This window comes from Cupressus sempervirens, chromosome 7, assembly GCF_028749045.1.
Source record: "Cupressus sempervirens isolate cs-2001-9-10 chromosome 7, ASM2874904v1, whole genome shotgun sequence".
NCBI classification, from domain to species: Eukaryota; Viridiplantae; Streptophyta; class Pinopsida; order Cupressales; family Cupressaceae; genus Cupressus; species Cupressus sempervirens.
The window spans coordinates 578,952,071-578,974,392 of NC_143124.1; the positions used below are offsets into that span (position 1 = coordinate 578,952,071).

Here is a 22,322-nt window from a genome sequence, read left to right on the forward strand (position 1 = left end):
GATAAAACCATATTAGGCTCCCACTTTTTGATAGTAAGAGAACTTTTTCCAAAAGGCCAAGGGCCTCCACAAAGAACCATTTTCATATCTTCCTTATAGTTAAAATTAAATAGAAAGAAACCATTCAGCATGGGAGCAATATCCACTTCCCCACGAATAGCCCATTTCCTCTTAATCATTATCCTTAGAGAATCAATATCTGGTCTTGCCCCCAGAAATTTTCCCACCAGCGTAAAATCCATGGAGGAAACAGAGAAATCCACTAAGGGATCAGGGATAAAAACTTGGAACTCACCTTTCTCCCAACTAGTTTTCGAAGTCACTAGTGGGAAAGAAGATTTTCCAGTAGGTTTCCTGCCGAAAAGTGAAGACTAGCTCTTCTGATCTGAGGACCCTGTCTTCTTTCCAATAGAGGAATAAAATTTATTTGATTCCACATTATCCTTCTTTTCCTCTTTATCTTGACCCAACACACGAGATACAGAGGCAGAATCCAAGGGCAGATCACGAACCCCACAAAAAGTGTCTGAAACATGTCTAGACAAAACATCATTCTCAAAAGACACGGACCTCAACCCAGCAATCTTCCCAGGCCCCCCCACAGTTCCTCCAGGGTCTGTGCCTCTGGCCAGGTTCTCCCCAACTAGTTTCCCACCTGAAAATGAGCCCGCTAATTCAAAAACTGTAAGAGCGCCCAACATCATCAACTTTTTTTTTTTTTTTTGACATTTGTTACAAGTAGAGAAACTTATAAATTAAAAAAATCCTTTTCTGATACCTTATTAATGAGTGCATTAATTTCCGTTTTATCTTCTACAACTGTTATTAAATAAGCCTTCTGTCCTTTAATCATTCTGTCTATCTTTATCTGTCGAGGTTTTTTATTGAAGCGGTTTAATCTAAGATTGTGCATTCTTCTGTTTATGAGTGATACAATGCGGTTTTTTATTGAGGCAGTCTAATATGAGATTGTGCATTCTTCTCTTTATGAGTGATACAGGTAGAAGTAGCTTAGCAGACTAACTAAGCTTGTATTACTATTATTAAGGTCAGTTATAGAAGATTGGTTAGCATTGATTTTTTTTGTTTTTTATCGAGAAGTTCAAGTTTATTGCTGAAAATTACGTTTTAAGTATTTTATTTGTTTGTTTATGTGCTTTTATTCTACAACAAAGATATTACAGGTGTTGCAGGAAGAGGAGATAAATCAGTAATTCAATTGTGGTTTTTTTTAAAAGGTTAGTAAAATTGTTTCCTGAACTAATTTCCTCTATGTTCTGAATCACAAATGTTTTCTTCATACAGAGCTTTGGTCTTTTGGGTCTTTAGGGCATTTGAGATGTCGTAAATTTAGAGAGCTGGTAAAAAATTTAGTCAAATCATTTCTAAGTTTTTGCTTTGTGCCATAAAAGATATTAGCAACAGTATTCAAGGTCCCATGAAGGGTGTCACTCCGGTGTGCCTTTCTCAGTCTATGGCTTCATTGTGCGAATTTGGAACCACAAAAATCTTGAGCTTTTCAGAATCGAATTCATTTTGCTCATTGCGAACATTCTAGCCCTGTTTCCATGACCTTCCATCAATGTCGAAGAACTCTATTTTGTCGAAGACATTCTTAGTCGTGGTTGTTTTGGTCCACGAGAACACCCCCTTTCTGCTCGGAATACTGCCCACAATTTTATTAATTAGTTCACGAGAACACCCCCTCGTCATGGTTTTTTTGGTCTAGGAGAACAACCCCTTTCTGCCCGAAATACCGCCCACAATTTTTCTCTTAATCGCCACTTTAGGGTTCGGGCTCCAGTGGGCGGTATTGGAGCGAGGATCTTCTCTTACGTCTGCTATTGAGGGCAAGTGTGAGAAACTTCTGGCAGTGGTCGTCGTTTGTTGCTGCGCATGCTCGATACTGCTGGCGTTTCAGCCAAAGATGTTTGTAGCAGAATTAGGGCTGAATTCTGGAGTGGGGAGGGTTTTCGGGGTTAGGAACCATGGCAGTTATGAGCCATTGGATAAGAATCATAAGGTGGAAGCGTAGTGTTGAATTTGGACCCTCTCAATTTATTTGTTGCATATAATTTGTGAAGGTTAGATTTATCTGAGTGTGCATTTTTTTAACAATTGTGTACGTTATGAATTCTAAGTTTCTGTGTTATTTGTTCATTGCTAAGTTTCAATGTAAGTTTTGTACATGCCGCAAGTACATTTGGTTTAAATTCTCAAAATTGAAATTGACGTTACTGCTGTGCATGGTGTTCATATTATTATATGAGTAATTAATATCATATTTTAATAACCATCATTGTTAGGGGCAATTTAAAAGTTCCCCAAAACAAATACTTTTAACAATATAGAAGTTCCCCAAAATGAATACTTCAATAAATTCAATGGGGACGACTTTAATAAGCAAAAGAAGCTTCATGTTGACTTTGTATAATGTCAACTCTCATGAAATTTTGTGTATCTCCTATGCAATTTTGCTTCTTTTATCCTGTCAATGCAATGACTCTTTAATGCTTTATCAGCATTAATATGAGTATTCTTCTAGAGGGGTGGATATCTGACAGTCTGCATCGATGCCAAGGTTAATTACAAATCATCGGCAGTTTGTAGTCATCTGAAAAGAGTAAAGATATTTGTTCTGAATATTATATCAGCCGCTTATTTAAGCTTTATGAAATAATTATTCGACCTGACTCTATAATAGAGAATAATATCATCTGATTATCATCTGTTTCAATACGAACATTAAGAATTTGGGCAATTAGAAGTTTGTCAGATGTAATAAGCTTCGATATTTATGCAACCAAAATATTTATTTGGGCCTGACAGAAAATTTGGCTAGCTCTTCAAGTTTAGCATTTAAATTTTTTATTAAGTCATCATCATGGTTGTTCACTTGAAGCTGCTATCACTGTCAATCCTCCAAGTATCAGTGTTCCTAATGAATCCACAGAAGGTCCAGGATCATGATTCCAATTCTGGTTGTGGCTGAAAACATTCTTCCTTTGCTTCAAAGCTGCAGGCTCATTATTTAATACTAGACTATATATTCCATCCGTGTGAACAATCTTTCTCTGTGCCTACCATACAAGCTTCTTGTTACATTGGGGCCTTCAGTGTGGCAAATTATCTATAAAGAGTCTTATATTATTAGAATAGTTTTCTATCTGAACAGTCATCATTTCTGGTTTGACATTCAAAGATAAAAGATTTGTAGCTACAGAATAATATATATGCACTGTGTAAGCTCTGGAAACTCTCTTTTATTTAATAGCCAGCATTAAAGGATTCCATATCAACTGTAATCTGAAAATCATTATAATCTGGTGCAATCTATTCTTAAAGTTTAAGGTCAGATTCTATATTGCTTGGAATATTTACCTTTGTGTTGATGTTTGCCATCTCTATATTGAATTAAAAATCATTGCCAAAACTATTTGTAACTGCAATAAGAAAACAAGCATAGAAAATGTGTATCCCTGAAAAAGAGAGCAGGAGTATTAGACCATACTAACATTGAAGAGTACATCCATCTGCAATTTCAGGGTAAAGAACTGACTTACAAAACATCTTTTAAAAAAAATAATTTTCTGTAACACAGATTGTTATAGATGTAAAATTAAAATAGAGTAAAGCACTACTTTACAGTCTTACCAAGCAACAGAGTAATCTTCCTAGTACCATTTTCAGGATTCTTAAGGTGGGTCAATGGGAACCAACAGAGAACTGGGTAACAGACTTGTACTTTATGCAGGTTTTGTATGCTATTGTACTCTATTTTCTTGTAACAAGGATCGTGCTCCTCTACTCCATTCATAACCTGGCGAGGAATATAATAACATTCCTGAGGCTCTTCAGAGCTAATTATCAATAAGCAGCAATCCATAATGCCTCTATATTGCACTAGACTCAGTAATTATTATTGTGGTAGCTAGGCTGCCAAACATATTTTAATAATCATTCAAATCTAATAATGGGTAAAGAGATGATGTACCTGCTTCTACCTATAGCAGTAGGATTCCTATATGTATATTGCCAACAGGGATGTAGTGTGTTAGCTAACTGATCGTGGATTAACTAAATTAAGTTTAATATTAAACAGAAATAATAGCACTATGCCAACCAGACTTTTGCCTTGACCTATCTGCCTATTCAAACCCAATGAATATATGTAATTGTGATCTGAGACCAATATTTACGCATTCAAATTTTTCCAAAGTTCTCTACTAATATCATTTTGTCGAGTCAACTTTGTGAAGTATTTAATGATATAAGTGAACAAAAACAGAGAGATTAACAGAGCAGAAAAACTCAGGAAATGAGCCACAACATATCAATCCAAACTTGAGCACTGAAAAACTCCAGGCCCAACCAGTCTATTTATAGCTGAATGTACAGAGCATTCTAGAGAAGAGTTTGGTAATGTTTTTAATGAGAGTAGTTGGCAGTTGGAGGGATGGCCGCACATGCCTCTGGAAGCTTCTTGGTCGGTGCTGACCATGCTTTGCAATGTAATTAATTTACGTTGACATCCCCCCTAAATTAATTACAATAGCTATACTAAATATCTACTATCTAAATATCCCCTCATAATCTACATATGATGGGTCCTGGCCTAAGGCCTTGTTAGGTACCCATTTACAATCTGTAGTTTCCTAAATACAATGGTTGAAATTCATAAGAATCCCCCCTGAATGACAACCATAATTATGTCACTACTCTTAAGCCCAAAAGATGTCGAAGAGATACAAACTTGGCTTCACTTAAAGCCTTGGTGAATAAGTCAGCAATCTGGTCCTCTGTCTTGCAATATTGAAGATGAATCACCTGTTGTTGGAGGAGATGCCTGATATAATGATGATAAACTTCAATATGTTTGGTGCGAGCATGGAACACAGGATTCTTAGACAATGATATGGCACTTTGATTGTCACAATGAAGTAGAGAAGGCCCTGCATGATGTTGCCTAAGGACTGATAAGATAGCTCGTAGCCAAGTGATGTCTTTTGCTGCTTCGTTTGCTGTAGTATATTCAGCTTCTGTAGTGGATAGAGCTATGGTAGACTGCTTTTTACTGCACCAAGAAACGGGACCTGCACCAAGATAGACAACATAACCTGTAGTGGACTTACGATCATCCATGCATCCTGCCCAATCAAAATCTGAATAGCCAATAAGGGAAGTATCTCCATGAAATGAATAATAGATGCCCATCTTTAAAGTCCCTTTCACATATCTTAGTATTCTTTTAACAGCTATCCAATGTGGGACTTTAGGTGAGCTCAAAAATCTGGAAACCACACTAACTGCAAAAGAAATATCAGGACGAGTGTGTGTTAAATATACAAGACTACCAACCAATTGCCTATATAAGGTAGGGTCAACATCTTCACCTTCCATGTCCTTGCTTAATTTCAACCCCGAAGCAATTGGAGTAGATACACTTTTACAATCTGTCATTTGAAACCTCTTCAATATGTCTAGGGCATACTTAGTTTGAGAAAGATAAAATCCATCATCCTTTTTCCATACTTGTATACCAAGAAAATAGTGTAGAAAACCAAGATCTGTCATCTCAAATGTATTTTGAAAGCTTAACTTTATCTTACTAATTTTATCCATGCTATGTCCTGTGATAATAAGATCATCAACATAAAGCACAATGATTATGATATCACCACTAGCAAATTCCTTCACATACAAATTTGGATCATGTGGACTATTATGGAAGCCTTGAATTTGAAAATATTCATCAATTTTAGAATACCAAGCCCTTGGACCCTGTTTGAGACCATATAAAGATTTCTTTAATTTGCAAACCAAATGTTCTTTCCCTTGTATTTCAAATCCTTGTGGTTGAGTCATATAAATCTCTTCATCAATTTCACCATTCAAAAATGCATTTTTAACATCCATTTGGTGTAAAGGCCACTTAAAAATGAGCTGCTAATGCTATAATAACTCTAACAGTACTAATCTTTGCTACTGGGGCAAAAGTTTCTGTGTAATCAATCCCTTCTTTTTGTGAATACCCTTTGGCTACAAGTCTTGCCTTATGTTTTTCAATACTCCCATCTGACTTGAACTTGGTCTTATAAACTCACTTATTGTTAACCACATTCTTACCTTTTGGCAACTCTACCAATTCCCAAGTGTTGTTCTTTATCAATGAATCATACTCATTTTTCATAGCTTCTTCCCATTCATGTTTTCCTTTGGCCTCTTCATATGTTTGAGGATCATTAGTCTTCATTATGGTGGTCATCAAAGCATAATTAATTTGGTGAGTCCTTTGATAAATTTCTTGAATACTCTTGGTCTTTGGAGAAGGACTAGATTCTTCATCCATGTCAAAGGGTTCCTTAGAACTTTCACCAGTTTCAAAATTATTAGGATATTCATGATTCTCAATGGCCACATGTGGAATAGGAGTGGATATTGGCATATCATCAAACCCTTCATTAAACTTGACATCCCTACTTGTAAACACATCTTCTACACTAGGATCATACAACCTATATCCTTTCCTTTGGTCATCATGCCCCACAAAGATGCACTTAATGCTTTTCTTATCAAATTTCTTTTCTCTAATCTCATCTGGTACATGGGCATAGGCTTCACATCCAAACACTCTAAAATACTTAACATTAGGTTTTCTTCCACTCCAAGCTTCTTCAGGAGTAATGTTTTTGCAAAACATTTGTGGGAGATCTATTCAAAACATGAGATGCGGTATTAATAGCTTCAGCCCATAGAAACAAAGGAAGATTCTTAGATTGTAGCATACAACGTGCCATTTCCACTAAAGTCCTATTCTTCCTTTCAGCAATACCATTTTGTTGAGGAGTATATCTAATAGTCATCTCTCTTTTGATCCCATGATGCTCACAAAATGATTTGAACCTATTGTTTACATATTCTCCACCATTGTCAATTCTAATTCTCTTGATCTTATTTCCACTTTCATTTTCCACAAGAGCTTTAAAATTTTCAAATTTGTTAAACACTTCATCCTTTTGTTTCAAGAAATAAACCCAAATTTTTCTTGAAAAATCATCAATAAATGTCAAGATATACCTAGCTCCTCCCTTTGATGTTGGATTCATAGGACCACACAAATCACTATGGATAAGTTCTAGACTTTTTTTTTTTGCTCTCCATCTAGACCTCTCAAAAGTGTCTCTATGTTGTTTACCAACCATGCATCCTTCACACACATTTGTATTTAATTTTATCCAAGGTAATCCATCAACCATATTCATCTTTGAAAGCATAGCCAAACTTTGATAATTTAAATGACCATAGCTTTGATGCCATAACTCACTTAAGGATGATCTTGTAGTGATATAAGCCTTCTTAGCAACACTAGCTTGAAATTTATATAATCCATCATTCTCAGCTCCTCTAGCAACTATTTTGTATCCATCATCAATATTCTTGATTAAACACTTATCTGAATAAAACTCCACCTTATATCCATGTTGAGTTATTTGACTCACTGATAGAAGATTTTTAGCCAACCTAGGTACAAAATTCACATTAGTTATCTCTAAATTTTTACCATCATTACCTTTCATTGAAATTGTACCTATTCCTTCTATGTCATGTGAACTATCATCACCAAGAAATATTTTTGCACCTCTTGTTGCTTCTAAAGAGCTTAAAATATCTTTGTTGTGAGTTGGATGCTGGCTAGCTCCTGAATCAATATACCATGCATTACTTGAATCACCTTGAGCAGCCAAAGAAGCTATCATTATATGACGATCACCCTCTTCTTGAACAAAATTTGATTGCCTTCTTTGATTAAATCTTTTTTGCCATTTCTTAAAACATTGATCACTTTTATGCCCTTCTTTTCCACACTTAAAACATTTGATAGTATTTGCTCCTTTGAAATTATTATTGTAATTTCTCCCTTCATTTTGTGGCCTTTGATAATTTTGCCTATTTTGATTATCTCTTTGTTGAGACCATTGTCTTTGATTATTTCTATATTGATTCCCTTGATTAGGTCTTTGATTTTGATATGTTCTTTCTTGATTATAATTCTTGTATTTCCCTCTTGCTACAAATGCTTGACTCTTACTAGACTCACTTGTAAACTTGTGAAGCCTTTCTTCTTCATTTAACAAAACACCATAGACTTCTTGCTATATTATATTTTCAAAATTTTCAGTTAATTCTAAAGTGCGAATGAAATTATTATACTCCTCTGGAAGACTTTCAATTAAAAATTCTATAATTTCATCATCTTCATACTCAACCTTCATCATTGCAAGCTGATTTCTTAGGTTTTTCAATCTAGCAATATGATCATTCATGCTATCTCCTTCTTTCATTTTCAAATGAGTTAATTGCCTCTTAATATCCATTGCTTTTAACTTACTTGTTCTTTCATACATTGTTTGTAAAGTTTCCCATATTGCCTTTGTTGTTTTTAGACCTTGAACATGAGGCCTAATCCCTGGACTAATTTGCCACAAAAGTGTAGCACGTGCATTCATATCTTTTTTATTCCATTTATCAAGTTTATCTTGATCCTTAGGTTCTTCTTCTTTGACTAGTTCCCATAAATCTTTCATTTGTAAAATTAACTCCATCTCACATTTCCAATTGGCATAATTTGATCCATCCAATTTTTCACTAACCACAAGACTAGACATCTCATTGGCAGCCATAGTTAAATTCCAATCAATCACCGACACACATGCACATAATCACATAAGCATCAAGCAAAGACCATGCCTTGATATTGGCCTTCTTAAGAAGCTATCAAAACAAAAGACTTCTAAAATTACCACTTTCAACTTCCCACACAAATCTTTCAAAGTGCTCTTTATAATAATATCTTTCAAATGTACTTGATTACTATATCACCAAACAACCATTAAACACACACAATTTGTATCTTCAAATGAAACAGTCTCAACCACATATAGTATCTCAAAAGATTAGTAAAATAAAAAAAGCATACAACACTTGAACTGTGTTAAAAAATCTCCGCAGAAGCTTAACAAATAGTAAAATTCTGCCTCGAACAGCAACTAGTTTCTCCAATATTCTATAAATCAAACTATTCTCCAACTGCACCAACACACATATCTATTCATCAAAAATGTTTAGCTGAAATCAAATGTACCTTCAGCACCCCTGTGACAGCCATGGCTGCAACTTCGAGTTTGACCTCCGCATTTGCAAGCACCACCGAATTTGCCTTTGCAGGCCATGGCCAGTTGTTGAAGCACAGATTGAACAAAAAAGGAGAGAATGCTTGTGTCAATCCAAGGGCTGCAAGTGCCAAGCCTCAGCCAGACGATCCCCAATTTCAACCGGGGCCACCATTCAATCTCAACAGCTCCAAGGCCACTAGCCTTGCCGCTCTGGAGCAGCTCAAGACCTCTTCCGGGGACAGGTACACAAAGGAGAGAAGTAGCCTTCTAGCAGTAGAGCTGAGCATCCATACAACACCTGTAGAAATGCGTGAAAAGTTGGCTATCCTGAAGCAGAATGGCCACGTGCAATTGAGGAGCTCTGATACCATGAACAAAAACAGAGAGATTAACACAGCAGAAAAACTCAGGAAATGAGCCACAACATATCAATCCAAACTTGAGCATTGAAAAACTCCAGGCCCAGCCAGTCTATTTATAGCTGAATGTACAGAGCATTCTAGAGAAGAGTTTGGTAATGTTTTTAATGAGAATAGTTGGCAGTTGGAGGGATGGCCGCACATGCCTCTGGAAGCTTCTTGGTCGGTGCTGACCATGCTTTGCAATGTAATTAATTTACATTGACAATAAGATTTCTTAAATGACCTATCTCAAGTGAACTTTAAGGAACTGATAGGTCAGTTCCTGTGCATGAACTTTTATTGTCGCCCTGATCTCAAATATACAACAGAGAAAAGTCAAAATTTAACACTACTTAACTTCCATCATTATGTCAGGGCGCACATCTAGTAGAGATCAAATTTACTAGCTAAAATGCAATTGTGCGCGATTTGTAGGAACCCAATACACACAAAAGAGACGCTTGTATAGACAATTGTATAGCATGTGAAGAAATTCCAATTTTCGCAGAGCTATTCCCCCTCAACAAACTTGAGGGCTTATTGGAAATGATTTTGAATTTTATAGTATCTATTTATCTATTTACTTTAAAATAGTTTATTTTATTATGTGAATTTTAAAAAATATAAAAAAAAACTTAGTATTGATTATTAATTAATTAAGTTTTATAATATTTATTATATCAATAGTATTAAGTTTTTATCTGTATTTAGGTTCTTCCTATTGATCATTGTCATAATATAAAAAAGAATAAATAAACCATACATATTAAATTGAAAAATTCAATTGTAGTAATGTTTATTACTATATATTTATATCACTAATTTATTGTCATCTAACAAATCTATATTTCTTCTCAATACCTTCATCTATATTTCTATATATAACTCAAGCTTCAATTTCCTCTTTCTTCATTTTTACATATAAAATTTATATTTATTTTATTCTAAAAGAAAAAAAATTGAATTAAAAAAACTTGTGATTTTTATAAGCTCTTTAATTTTATTGTATTATATAATTTTTAACATTTGCATATAAATATTATATATTAACACAAATGAGTGATATTGTTATTGGTCAAAGTTGAAAAGTGAAAAAATAACTAAATATTTAAATCATGAAATTTTAATTTATATTATTTTAATATCAGCTAAGTATTCTATTATTTCTCTCTCTAAAATAATTTAGTCCTTTATAGAAATTGCTATTTTATTTAACTTTTTAAAAGAATCTATTTTTTATATAGAAATTGTGTAGTAAAAAATAGATTTTTATAGACAAAGAATATCTTTAGAAAGTCTTGTTGTATTTGTATTTGTAATCTACCTTTGTATTATATTTCTCTGTTTTCTTTATTAGTAATAATTGTTTCATTTATACATGCACAAGTTAAGCAATATCGTTCAACTCTAAAGGCTTCTTTCAAAAAATACTAAGATAAATAGTGTGTGATAGGTATGCAAGTATCTATTTTCATTCAATAGTTTGTCATTCCTCCTATAAATGTTTCTCTATTTTATTTATTAGTAATAATTGTTTCATTTATACATGCACAGGTTAAATAATATCGTTCAACTCTAAAGGCTTCATTCAAAAAATACTAAGATAAATAGTGTGTGATAGGTATGCAAGTATCTATTTTCATTCTATAGTTTGTCATTGCTCCTATAGATGTTTCTAAGTTTTCTGTATCAAAGTAAGCACTATAAAGTAAGAAATAATTTTAGCTTTTTAGTAGAACTCTTATTTATTTGAATCTTGCTAAAATTAGTCTTCAAAATATAACAATGTAATATAAAAAAATGATGATTTATATTTTAATCTAAATTAAATTACTAATCATAATCAAAAGGAGATGTATGATACAAGTACCTAGTATTTAATTTAATCAAACAAATGATGATTCAATCATGTAACTTGCAAACACTTTATGCATAGAAACAATAGGAGCTTATTGGAATTCTTTTCCATTATTGCTAGGGGTTATTTGCGAATCAATTTCAATACAACATCTACAGGTAATACTGCATTATATGTTTGTATGTGGATAAAATGGCAGATTGCAAACATGTTAGAAGTTATGGCCACACAAACCAACCAATAGAAAACATTTCAAAAATTATAAATGTAGAAAACTATGAAACCTGAACGGAAGTTCCAGAATTTGACATTGACACTGTTCTAGAAAAAGAAGGATCATGCAGAGTAAATTTATTCAAATACATAGTTGGAGATTGTTTATTCGACTCCTTCCAATACTTGCTTGGTAACAAGTATACATCAATTCAACTACAAAAAGAAACCGTTGAATACTTTATGGCTTGTTTACAAAGAGGTGAAAAGGATGCTATTGACTCATACAACCTTGAATTGAATGCACAAACATTATATGAACTACATAAAGTTACAGATGTTGCATCATATTTGCATAGAATGCAATTGTCTGCGAATCTAGCTATAGGCAATACTGAAATTGGCCTATGAGGTGATGTCTTCTGCATTCACTAGTTATCAAAATGGCTAAATATACAAGTATGTGTCTGGTCACTAACCAAATGCAATAAGTACTTGCACTTTAATAGCATATCGCATACGGAACCATATTCATTACTTTTCAATGACACTAATCCACTCCATGGACACTTTGAGCCTCTTTTGCATTGCAGATTCAATTATAGCGATGACCAGGTAGAAGAACAGTTCAAGAATATATCAAGAGATAAACAAACCACAAAACTTTGCCAAATACAATTACCAACGATTCAAAAGAACAATACTATTGAAAGAATATCACTTCGTACTACAAAAAAAGTGATTAGAGACAATAATCAAATTGATGAAATTTTTTTTTTCAATGCATTCAAAAATCAAACAAAAATTTCCCCAAACTACAAAAAAAGGAAACATCTGCCTCAACAAAAGAAAAAAACATTATCACCAATACAACTGTTCAAAAAAAAAAAATTCAAGACACACCAAAATACTCATGTAGTATTTGTCAATTGTCGTGTTTCAAAAAAAGACATTAGAGCATTTCAAAGTGAACAAAAACTGACCTACCATAAACTAGTCCAACCACCTATCAATACGCTAACAAATTACATTTGTCACAAGTGCAATATTGCATTAAAACAATCAACTTTTCTTACATATGCTACAACACATAATATTAGAATGAGTGATACAATGCAATATGCTAAAATGTTGACACCATTGGAAGAGTGTCTTGTTTCACTATGAATTGCTTTTGCACAAATATGGGAGCTTGGATACAAAAGATCTCAGTTTGGCCTAACTGGTTCCATCATTAATGTTCCTGTTGACACAAACATTGTTCAAACAGCTTTGCCTATATCTACAACTAATACAACAACAGTTGCAGTTTCTTTGAAAAGACGTTTAGAATATAAAAATGCCTTCCAAAAAGGCATGGTACGTCCAACAATTATCATGCAAGCTCTTCAAGAATTGACAAAAACAACATTATATAAAATGCAAAATGTAAAACTCAATGACAACTGGAAACAAGCTATTGAAATAGATACTGAAACTATTAACCAAAATGAACCATCCACACCTGACTTTGAGTCAGATAGTGACAGTGAACAAGGATCATGTCAAACTTTGGTGCATGACTTCACTAAATCTATCAACATACAATAAATGCAAGACAAGTTGATTGAAGTTGCACCTGCCCAAGACCAATATCCTATTGGAATATTCCAAGACAAATATGCTGAAGAAATGAATTTTCTAACTTTGTTCTTTGGTAACCCACGTGATAATGATATCACTAAAATTTTAGTTACCAAAAAATAGTGCTATGGGAATTGACACATTCGCAGAGGCGATTTGCGTACCATATAACTAACCTCTTCTTTAAAACAATTGAAATACTTATACAACAAGTGATATCCACAATGTGGATAAGAATTCGAAAGGGCCAACTAAAAGGAAGAAAGCTACTAGCAAAAGAAGTCAAGCATAAACCAAATCTAGAGAAAATATTAAAGTTAGATATAGGTTATGTTGACTTAAAAAAAAATGCATATCTCTTGATTACACACAACACCTTAAAAAAAGAATGTCTTTGCAATGATATGACAACTAGGACCACCTACTTTCTTCCTCACATTTACCAGTGCCGAACAGAACTGGTCTGAACTGCAAATAACATTACAAGAACTACATGCAAACCATTATTTAACAAATAGACAAGACTTCATTACAGAAAATGACATAAATCTCTACGAACTAATCAAAAGAGACCCAATAACCTGTGCGCGATACTATAGGCATAGGATAAATGCCTTAAAAACATTGATCTTTACAGATCAATCTTTCTTTGGAAATGTATTAGACTATTTTTCAGTAACCGAATTCTAAAATTGTGGAAATGAACATGACCACTTCCTCATATGGGTTCAAAATGCACCGGTATATGGAAAGCATAGCAACACAAGCATTACAAAATTTACTTATAAACACATTACATGTGACACAAAAGACTTAGACCCAAATATAGCGGTATTGCATATACACCACCATACAAAATGATGTAGAAAATTCACAAATGCACGTTGCAGATATGGTTTTCCATTTCCACCAATTAGGAATACAACAATACTTGAACCCTTAGAAGATGCAAATGAAAATTTACATACAATTTCTAAAAACATATACAGCAAAATTGAAAAAACAACTTACAACAACACATTTACATTCATAAATTTTTTAGAGGAAATAAAACGACTACATAATGGCCTTGAGATCTAGAATCAATAAACTGACCCTTTATCTTCAAAGGTAACCTTCGCAAATATGGAACAATAGCTTTTCCAAAAAATACCAGAGCTTTGGAGAGCAAATACAGATGCACAATACATCCTCAATGCATATGTTGCAGCAATGTATTGTAGTTCTTATATGGCAAAAGTGGATAAGTCAATGACAACTGCATTCAAGAAAATTCGTAAAGACCATCAACAAGAAAATATAGATGCGATAAAAATGATATCAAGATTAGGAAATGCTTTACTGAACCTTCACCAAATGTCATCTCAACAAGCAGCACATCTTGCTCTTTCATTGCCATTGAATTATAGTTCTAGAAAATGCATCTTCATTGATACAAGACCTGAAAATGATCAAACATTTATATTGAAATTAGTGAAAGCATTAAACGAAGAGGATGATGAATCAGAAAATGTAATGTGCAAATCAATAATGGACTATTATTTACAACGCCCACTAGCTATTTCAAACATCTGCCTTGCAGAATTTGTTTCCAAATATAAAAAAAATGGCACTAGGCTTCATCATAAAACCAAGCCAAGAGTAATTCATTCCATAAACTTCAACAAGCATGTTGACATAGAAAGCTATTGTAGGGAGTAATTAATATTGTACAAGCCATTCATACTAAATGAAAATACATTAAAAGAAAACTGTAACACTTGGGAAAATGCATATTTGCAAAATGAAACAATTATCCAAATAAATCGTGCACAATTTTACTACACCACTAATTCTGGATGGAGTGACATTGATAAAGCTATTGCTGAAGTCAAAGACAATGATTTCAACATCGATGACATTAGATTTACAGAAAGAAAACCCACACAAGAAGAAAAATATGACATAGAACATGATATTCAAGCCACACTTCGTAAAAGCACTAATAACCTAGTCCCAAGGACATTTGAAATTGCAAGACATCCACAGATCATGGACAATAATGAATATTATAGACTAAGAAGAACTTTAAATAGAGAGCAACAAGCAATCATTAAAGACGTTATCATGAAAAAGTTAAAGGAACTTAATAATCCAATACACTTGTTTCTAACAGGAGGAGCAGGAACAGGAAAGACATTTACTGCAACAACTGTTTATCAAGCTCTCATCCGATTATATAACAATACAATTCATAGTGATCTTGACAAACCAAAAGGCTTGATGACTGCATATACAGGAAAAGTGGTATACAACATTGGTGGAACAACATTGCATTCAACATTCCACATACCTTTCAATAAATCAGAATTTGTCCCCCTTAGCACAAAGACATTAGATACAATGTCAAAGATCTATAGCCAATTGCGTCTACTTCTCATAGATGAGATCTCTTTAGTAGAGTCCACATTTTTGTGATACCTTGATAAATGATTACGTGATATTATGCAATTGCCTACTAAATACTTTGGTAACATTGATACAATTTTTTTGGGTGATCTCTACCAAGCTCTCCCAGTACTAGACTCAGATGTATTTAGCAATGAACCATCTCCAACAGAACTGATGCCTTACAATTTTTGGAAAGATAAAGTAAAGTGTTATTCCCTAAACACAACAATGAGGCAAAATGATAGCCAATTCATTGCTATTCTTAATAGGATACGCTTGGGATCACATACGAATGACAATATACAATATCTCAATCATGCTTGCCTATGCCCAGCACCACTTGACCAACATTCCCATACCTTTTTTTCAAAAGACAAGATGTTGACACACATAACAGGAATATGTTATCCATACTTTCTGGTAACAACATCATCTTAGCTGCAATTGACCTTGTAGACCAAAACTACACTACAACACAAAGCTACAACCATTTAGCAATATTACCAAGTCAAATAATCTTAAAACCAAACATCCTTGTTGAAATTATTGGAGGAAAATATAACATAGAAGATGGCCTTGTCAATGGATCAGATGGAATATTCAAAACATACACAAGTGAACAGGGCATTGACATAATTTGGATCCAATTTAATGATCCGAAAATAGGCTGTTAGCAACAAAATAAACTAGCGCGATACTATACAACAGAAATTCAAAGAGATTGGGTTCCCATACATAGAATAACAAGGCCAATTCCAAAAATACTTAATAGTGGACAAGTAAAGATTAGAAAACAATTTTCAATACAAGTAGCATGTGCTCGAACAATACACCGATCTCAAGGGATAACATTGCAAGGCCTCGCTTTTGACCCAACTGGCATTACACAACATGGCTTAACATACACAACACTTTCAAGAACAAAAACAATTCAATCACTATTTTTACTCAAACCTCTACAATCAAAGCACATAAAGGTCAAACAAAATATTCATTCTAAAATGTCCCGCCTTCAAACACATGCAAAATGGCAACTTGAAAATCAGCCAACTTGCTCAATGCCAAATTCACATCTACTTCTATGTACACTAAACACTCGTAGTTTACAAACCCATACAAATGATATTGTCAATGACTATGACATCATGGACTCTAATATTTTATGTCTCCATGAGGTCCACTTGCCTCCATCCCATACAAATTTGCTCCACAAATACAATAGCCATACAATATATCATATACATGGCATAACAACTTTTACAACAAACAATTTGTTAGTGTTAAATACAAGAGAACATAAAACACAAAATACTGAAGCCATAACTCTACACTTACGTCATGATGACATTGAATTCATTGTTTCAAATGTTTACATATGCCCCAATACTGCTATAGATGAGATCCTAACGACAATGACTAGCATCTTCAGTTACCCAATTCAACAAAGTGCTGTATTTATTGTAGGAGATTTCAATGTAGACATGTGTAAGGAGAATAAAACCACAAGAAAACTCATACAACATATGAACCAATACAAGACAAAATTTGTTCTCAACAAAACGCAGATTGCACATAGACCACTAATTGACCACATATGGACTAATTCAATTAGAAGTATATGTTCCACCTATAAAACAGAAGCATATTGGACAGATCACCTTTCAACTTTCATAAACATTCATTCTATAACATGATATTACAAAAACCAACAGTTACATTCTTCCAATGACCAACATTAACATTATGTCCTTTGCTTTATAACAGACCAATCATAATGGAGCCAACAAACCCAGCAACTAAAGTAGATACAAATAAGCAAAAAAAATCAAAAAGGTATCAACATGCATTGTTGTTTACATCTTCTATAGTCCTCTTTGCATCTTCGACTTTTTTTCAAATCATGCAACTTAACATCATCTTTCTTGTTTTCTAATAGGCCAAAACTAACTTCTGAAAGACCAGTAACAATTGAAGATTTAAATGCTAGAAAAGTTGCAACACTTTTGAAGGCACTGTACTTGTGACCTACAAAGTTATCCTTGACAAAGGCATAGGAATGCGTGAAGTCTTACAAGCTGATTTGACAGATTATAAGGGTGAAATGAAAATCACACTAACTGTTGGTAGCCATCTACTACACAAGTTTGAGCATAAGATAATACCGGGAACTGCAATAGCAATAAAAGAATTTGAGATTGCACCAAAATCAGATTTTGACTACAGAGATTCTGATTACATCTTACTTTTAAAGGATTCTAGTGAAATTGATAGTATTCCACCACTTCAAAATGAATACAACTTCATCCCAGGCACAACCATAAAACAGCTTGCATCTAGTACAAAAGAATATGCTTATGGAACAATAGGTGCCCTTGCTGTAGCAGCAAACACAAAAGGAACATAGCATATCATTGATATCAAAGATGGCCATATAGATATGGATAAAGCACCAGTAAGCTTCTTCATTCTACTTTCATTTTTTTCAATACATTTTTTTTTTACAATTTTGATTCATTTTTACAAAATACTCATTATTATATTTTCAACACAGCTCTACTTGCGTCCATCTTTCTCTCAACTCTTCAATCAAATGGAAGAACAGTTACAAAAAAGGTGAAATTCCAATCTTTCTTTTTAAAAACATTGCAAAAAAGCAAGATCAGAAGCACACTCTTCGTACAACTCCATCAACATATATTTGCAACCTAAATGACAAAAGAACATTGAAAGGACTCCATGCACTCTTGCACACCACATTTGAGGTAACCATTTTGATTACCTTGTACTTATCATTTCCTACAATAAGATTCGAAGTTTTGCTAATATTTTTGAACCTTTTTACAGGTTATTGGGTTGTTGACACCTGCAAATACATATTCAAATCCATTTCATGCAGTTTGTCCTAAATGCGACTACAGATTTGATAGCCACACCGCACTAAATGACAACAAAGCCTATTGTGCCAAATGTAAAGAGGAAGTCAACTACATATATTCCCTACACGTTAAAGCAATCATTACTAACAGCAACAATCAAACTATCCACTGCTTTGCAGAGAAGAATATTGCTCAGCAAATCTGGCCTTCCTTACAAAACATGACATATGAAACATATGTTGCTGACAAACCAGCCACTATATTTATGTTTCGAGACTTTCAGCTAAGAGGAAAGTTCAATTTGAATCAAAGCAATCAGATAACTGATGTTATTGCACTTGAACATTAGGCCACACAATGTCTTTATTGAGGTATACACATTAACAATGCTTTTCGTTTCTTTTGATTTCATATTAAATTATTTTTCTTATGTAGCACTCGCTTGACTCATACAATTGCATAATTGTACAGGGCTCCAACTACATCAAATACTTTTCTCATATTGCAGCTATTACAAAGTTTTGGTTTCAAATAACAATTGTATCAAATCTGCTATAAAACATATATGTTATCTTTTCTATTTTGAACAGTCACTAGTACATATATGTTGCTTATGTCATTTTGAACAGTCACTAGCAACATTCAAGCAAAATAGTACATACTAAATGTTGTTCATACATACCTCTTACGTTATATGTAAAAATTATACCATGCATAATATAAATATTAACTTCAATATGGCATGTTTCGATTGAGCTAGATTCTATGTTTAATCTTCAGTACCAAAGATTTTAATTGCAATAATGTTAATTATTTTAACTTGATTTTAACTGCCATGTAAGTTAACTGTTATTGTTTTCTTCAATTCAGAAATGTAAATGTGCATATTGATTGCCTGCCCAAGTCATATTTATGTATTTGATGCAACCAAGCAATATTTTACTCGCCTCTTAATCTATTAAGTAAACACAATGCATCTTGCACATATCTTGCCTCCCACACTCCATTTATTAGTCTTCTGCAGTATGAATAACAGATGTCATATCCCAATGCCACTAGTGGAGTTTTTAAGGTTACCGGCTAAAAACATCACTACCATTTGAAGTGTACACTTGAATGGTAATTTTTTTTTAAATCTTTGTTTAGCACATTTCTTTCAAACATCATAAATAGTTATACTTTTTAAGGTGTCAAGATCATGTTTCTAATCATGTTTACTAAGCTGCTTTTTTTGCATAAGCCAACAAATTGTTCTTGAAATCACCAGCAACAGTCGGCTTTTCTTATACTAACACTTCATCAAATCCACATACTCAAGGAGATAACAGAACAGGTATATTTCAACACTCAAACCCAAGGCCTACCAGATAAGAAGCTTACAATTTACCTCTATGTTAGGCTCTTGCCTAAAATTGTTATTGCTTATTGAATTGACAAGCCTTAAGAATATTGTCCAGCGTCTTCAATTACGAGAAATTACTAAGGAAGATTTGATAAGCCTTTGTGAGCAGTGTGGGGAGATTTTTGATGTCAATATTTTTATGATGGTAATTGCATATGTTTTCTTTTGTCATTTTTTATTGCAATCATAAGTCTTAAAAAATTTAATTTTCTATGCTGAGCACTTGTGTAATCTTTAACAGATTACAATTAAGTAGGAGGCAGACAGGGCACTATATGCCTTTATAACCTTTACAACTAAGGAATCTGCTAAGGATGCCATTGAGAAATTGAATGGTTTAGAGTACAGCGTATTGCTAACTTTTATTAGAAACCTATTTGAGTCTTTTTTTTCATTAAATGAGAATCTTGCATGATGCTTTGTTTTTAAATGCATTTTTTCAATTTCAGGAGAAGAAACTCAGGGCTTTAGAATCTCGACCAAAAAATAGGCTCTTTCTGGCTAATATTCCATCAAATGTGAAAGAAGACGATCTTTCAACTGAAGAGGTAAATGACTGGTATTTGTCTTGTCTATTCAAGGTTTAGCATGTGTTTAAATTATCAATAAACTTGTAGTAGATCTACATTATTGTCATGATGCATTCAGGTTATACCATATTCTTAACCCAACATAAATTGTTTTTCAATTGAAGTATAACATGTATATATGTTTTTTTTGCCTTTAGTTGAAGTAATGTTGTTTGTTGGGTGTGCTTTTGTGGTTGTAAATTTTGAACGGCAAATGACTGTTTATTTACTATTTTATATCACTTTTGTTATTTATTCATATACTAGGTCAAGTCTATGTATGTCCGCAATCTGCCAGATGATATGACAAAGGAGCAATTAAAAGATCTTTTTGGGAGACATGGAGAGGTTACAAAAGTTGTTCTTTTAGAACAAAGGCCAGGGCAAGCAAAGCGGGATTTTGGCTTTGTACATTTTAATGACCATGCTACTGCTCTTAAAGCTTGAAGGTCAATTTATTTATTTACAATAGAGAATCTCTGTTCTGTATATACTATTTAACTTTTTGGTTTTAATTAACTTTTTTAGCAAAGCAATGTGTGTTGCATTCAGTCCTCTTGTTGGACACTTGCACTGTTGATTTACATGAGCTCCACAACAAACCAAGACTTGAAAGAACTATGCTATATAGAACAAGTTATGTAACAACAGCTTTGGAAACTTTATTCCACATTTTATGAGCTTGTAGAAAATGATAACATACAAGGATATTGCAGCTGAAGATGCATATGTTTTCTTTGATTAATTGGCTGAAAACTGTTGTAGAGAACTATGCAAATCTGTCACTTTCAAATTAAAAAGTATTGATTATCATGTAATGTTATTTAGCTGAAAAGAAAATGTTTTCCACAAGCTGGAGCATGAACAAATGTTTGTGTAAATCATGGATAAGTTCAGCATACGTACAAACTGAAAAATGCTTATAAAATAAAGATAATTGTTTATTGAATTGTGCTTTTGGTTTTGTGATTGCAGCTGAAGATGCATATGTTTTCTTGATTAATTGGCTGAAAACTGCTCTACAGAACTATGCAAATCTGTCACTTTGAAATTAAAAAGTCTTGATTATCATGTGGAGTCCATTTATTAATGACATTCATGAACACCAACACTTTTTCCGGCCAACATAAGCATCAGCATCAAGAATATAGAAACTATCTAACAAAGAATGCTGCATATGGTTGCTTCAGGTTAACAGTTTTTATGTTCATTCATTTGTAACCAGTCCCATAGCTCTGTGCTACCTGCAATTTTTATGTTCCTGAATATTCAGCTTGTAATTAAATATATCATTCTAATTGAATATAGTCAATAAATATCTTTGTTATGATAAATGTATGGTAAATGTTTTTCATGTTCTTTAATTTTAATTTGTTTTTTAAAGTTAGCTTGCTACTATAACACTACAGTTTCCAAAAGCAGGAAGTCTGGCGCAAGCGCCCCTTGTTACTGTTTGTACATTCCCTTCCCATATTCTTTCAATAGTTTGACTGCCATGCTTATAGGAACTTTTGGCGTGACTACCCTTCGGCACCTGCGTAGAGGATATCCGCGGGGAACTATGTGTGGGTGAAGTTCGTTTAGTCAAATATGACTCTGTTGGTTTGGCATGCTTTAATGGGATTGTTCACGGTTTTCCATTCATATTTTGTTTATTTATAAACCTATCTTAATGTTTTTCTTCATCGACAAATCCACGTAAGACATATGGTACCCAACCAGCACGCATAGGCGGTCGTGAATAATCTTATTTGAAAGGGCGGGCCATTCTATAGGC

At 33.5% G+C, this 22,322-nt stretch overlaps 1 protein-coding gene and 1 pseudogene across 9 annotated transcripts; one reads left to right on the forward strand and one right to left on the reverse strand.

Annotated features, from left to right (window-relative positions):
* Window positions 1-909: 909 nt before the first annotated feature.
* On the forward strand, window positions 910-21,879 carry LOC149548076 (uncharacterized). Of its 9 annotated transcripts, XM_089792105.1 has the most exons (13): window positions 910-1,048; window positions 1,176-1,238; window positions 11,129-11,195; window positions 17,463-17,531; window positions 17,635-18,150; window positions 18,250-18,460; window positions 18,543-18,945; window positions 19,599-19,693; window positions 19,842-19,907; window positions 20,032-20,121; window positions 20,426-20,524; window positions 20,813-20,994; window positions 21,521-21,879. In XM_089792105.1, exons 8-12 carry the CDS (start codon window positions 19,691-19,693, stop codon window positions 20,990-20,992), a joined length of 438 nt encoding a protein of 145 aa, XP_089648231.1. In that variant the 5' UTR covers window positions 910-1,048; window positions 1,176-1,238; window positions 11,129-11,195; window positions 17,463-17,531; window positions 17,635-18,150; window positions 18,250-18,460; window positions 18,543-18,945; window positions 19,599-19,690; the 3' UTR covers window positions 20,993-20,994; window positions 21,521-21,879. The 9 variants fall into 9 exon arrangements, with proteins under 9 accessions (XP_089648231.1, XP_089648232.1, XP_089648235.1 ...); XM_089792106.1 differs by lacking the exon at window positions 21,521-21,879 and having other exon boundaries at window positions 19,611-19,693; window positions 20,813-21,266; XM_089792109.1 differs by lacking the exon at window positions 21,521-21,879 and having other exon boundaries at window positions 19,815-20,121; window positions 20,813-21,266.
* LOC149548077 (secreted RxLR effector protein 161 pseudogene) lies at window positions 4,708-5,460 on the reverse strand (annotated as a pseudogene).
* Window positions 21,880-22,322: the final 443 nt, after the last annotated feature.

Coding starts and splice junctions, on each gene's coding strand:
- LOC149548076 (XM_089792105.1), top strand. Junction 19,908..20,031: donor TCAAGGAGATAACAGAACAG/GTATATTTCAAC, acceptor AATATTGTCCAG/CGTCTTCAATTACGAGAAAT. Junction 20,122..20,425: donor ATGTCAATATTTTTATGATG/GTAATTGCATAT, acceptor TTTCAATTTCAG/GAGAAGAAACTCAGGGCTTT.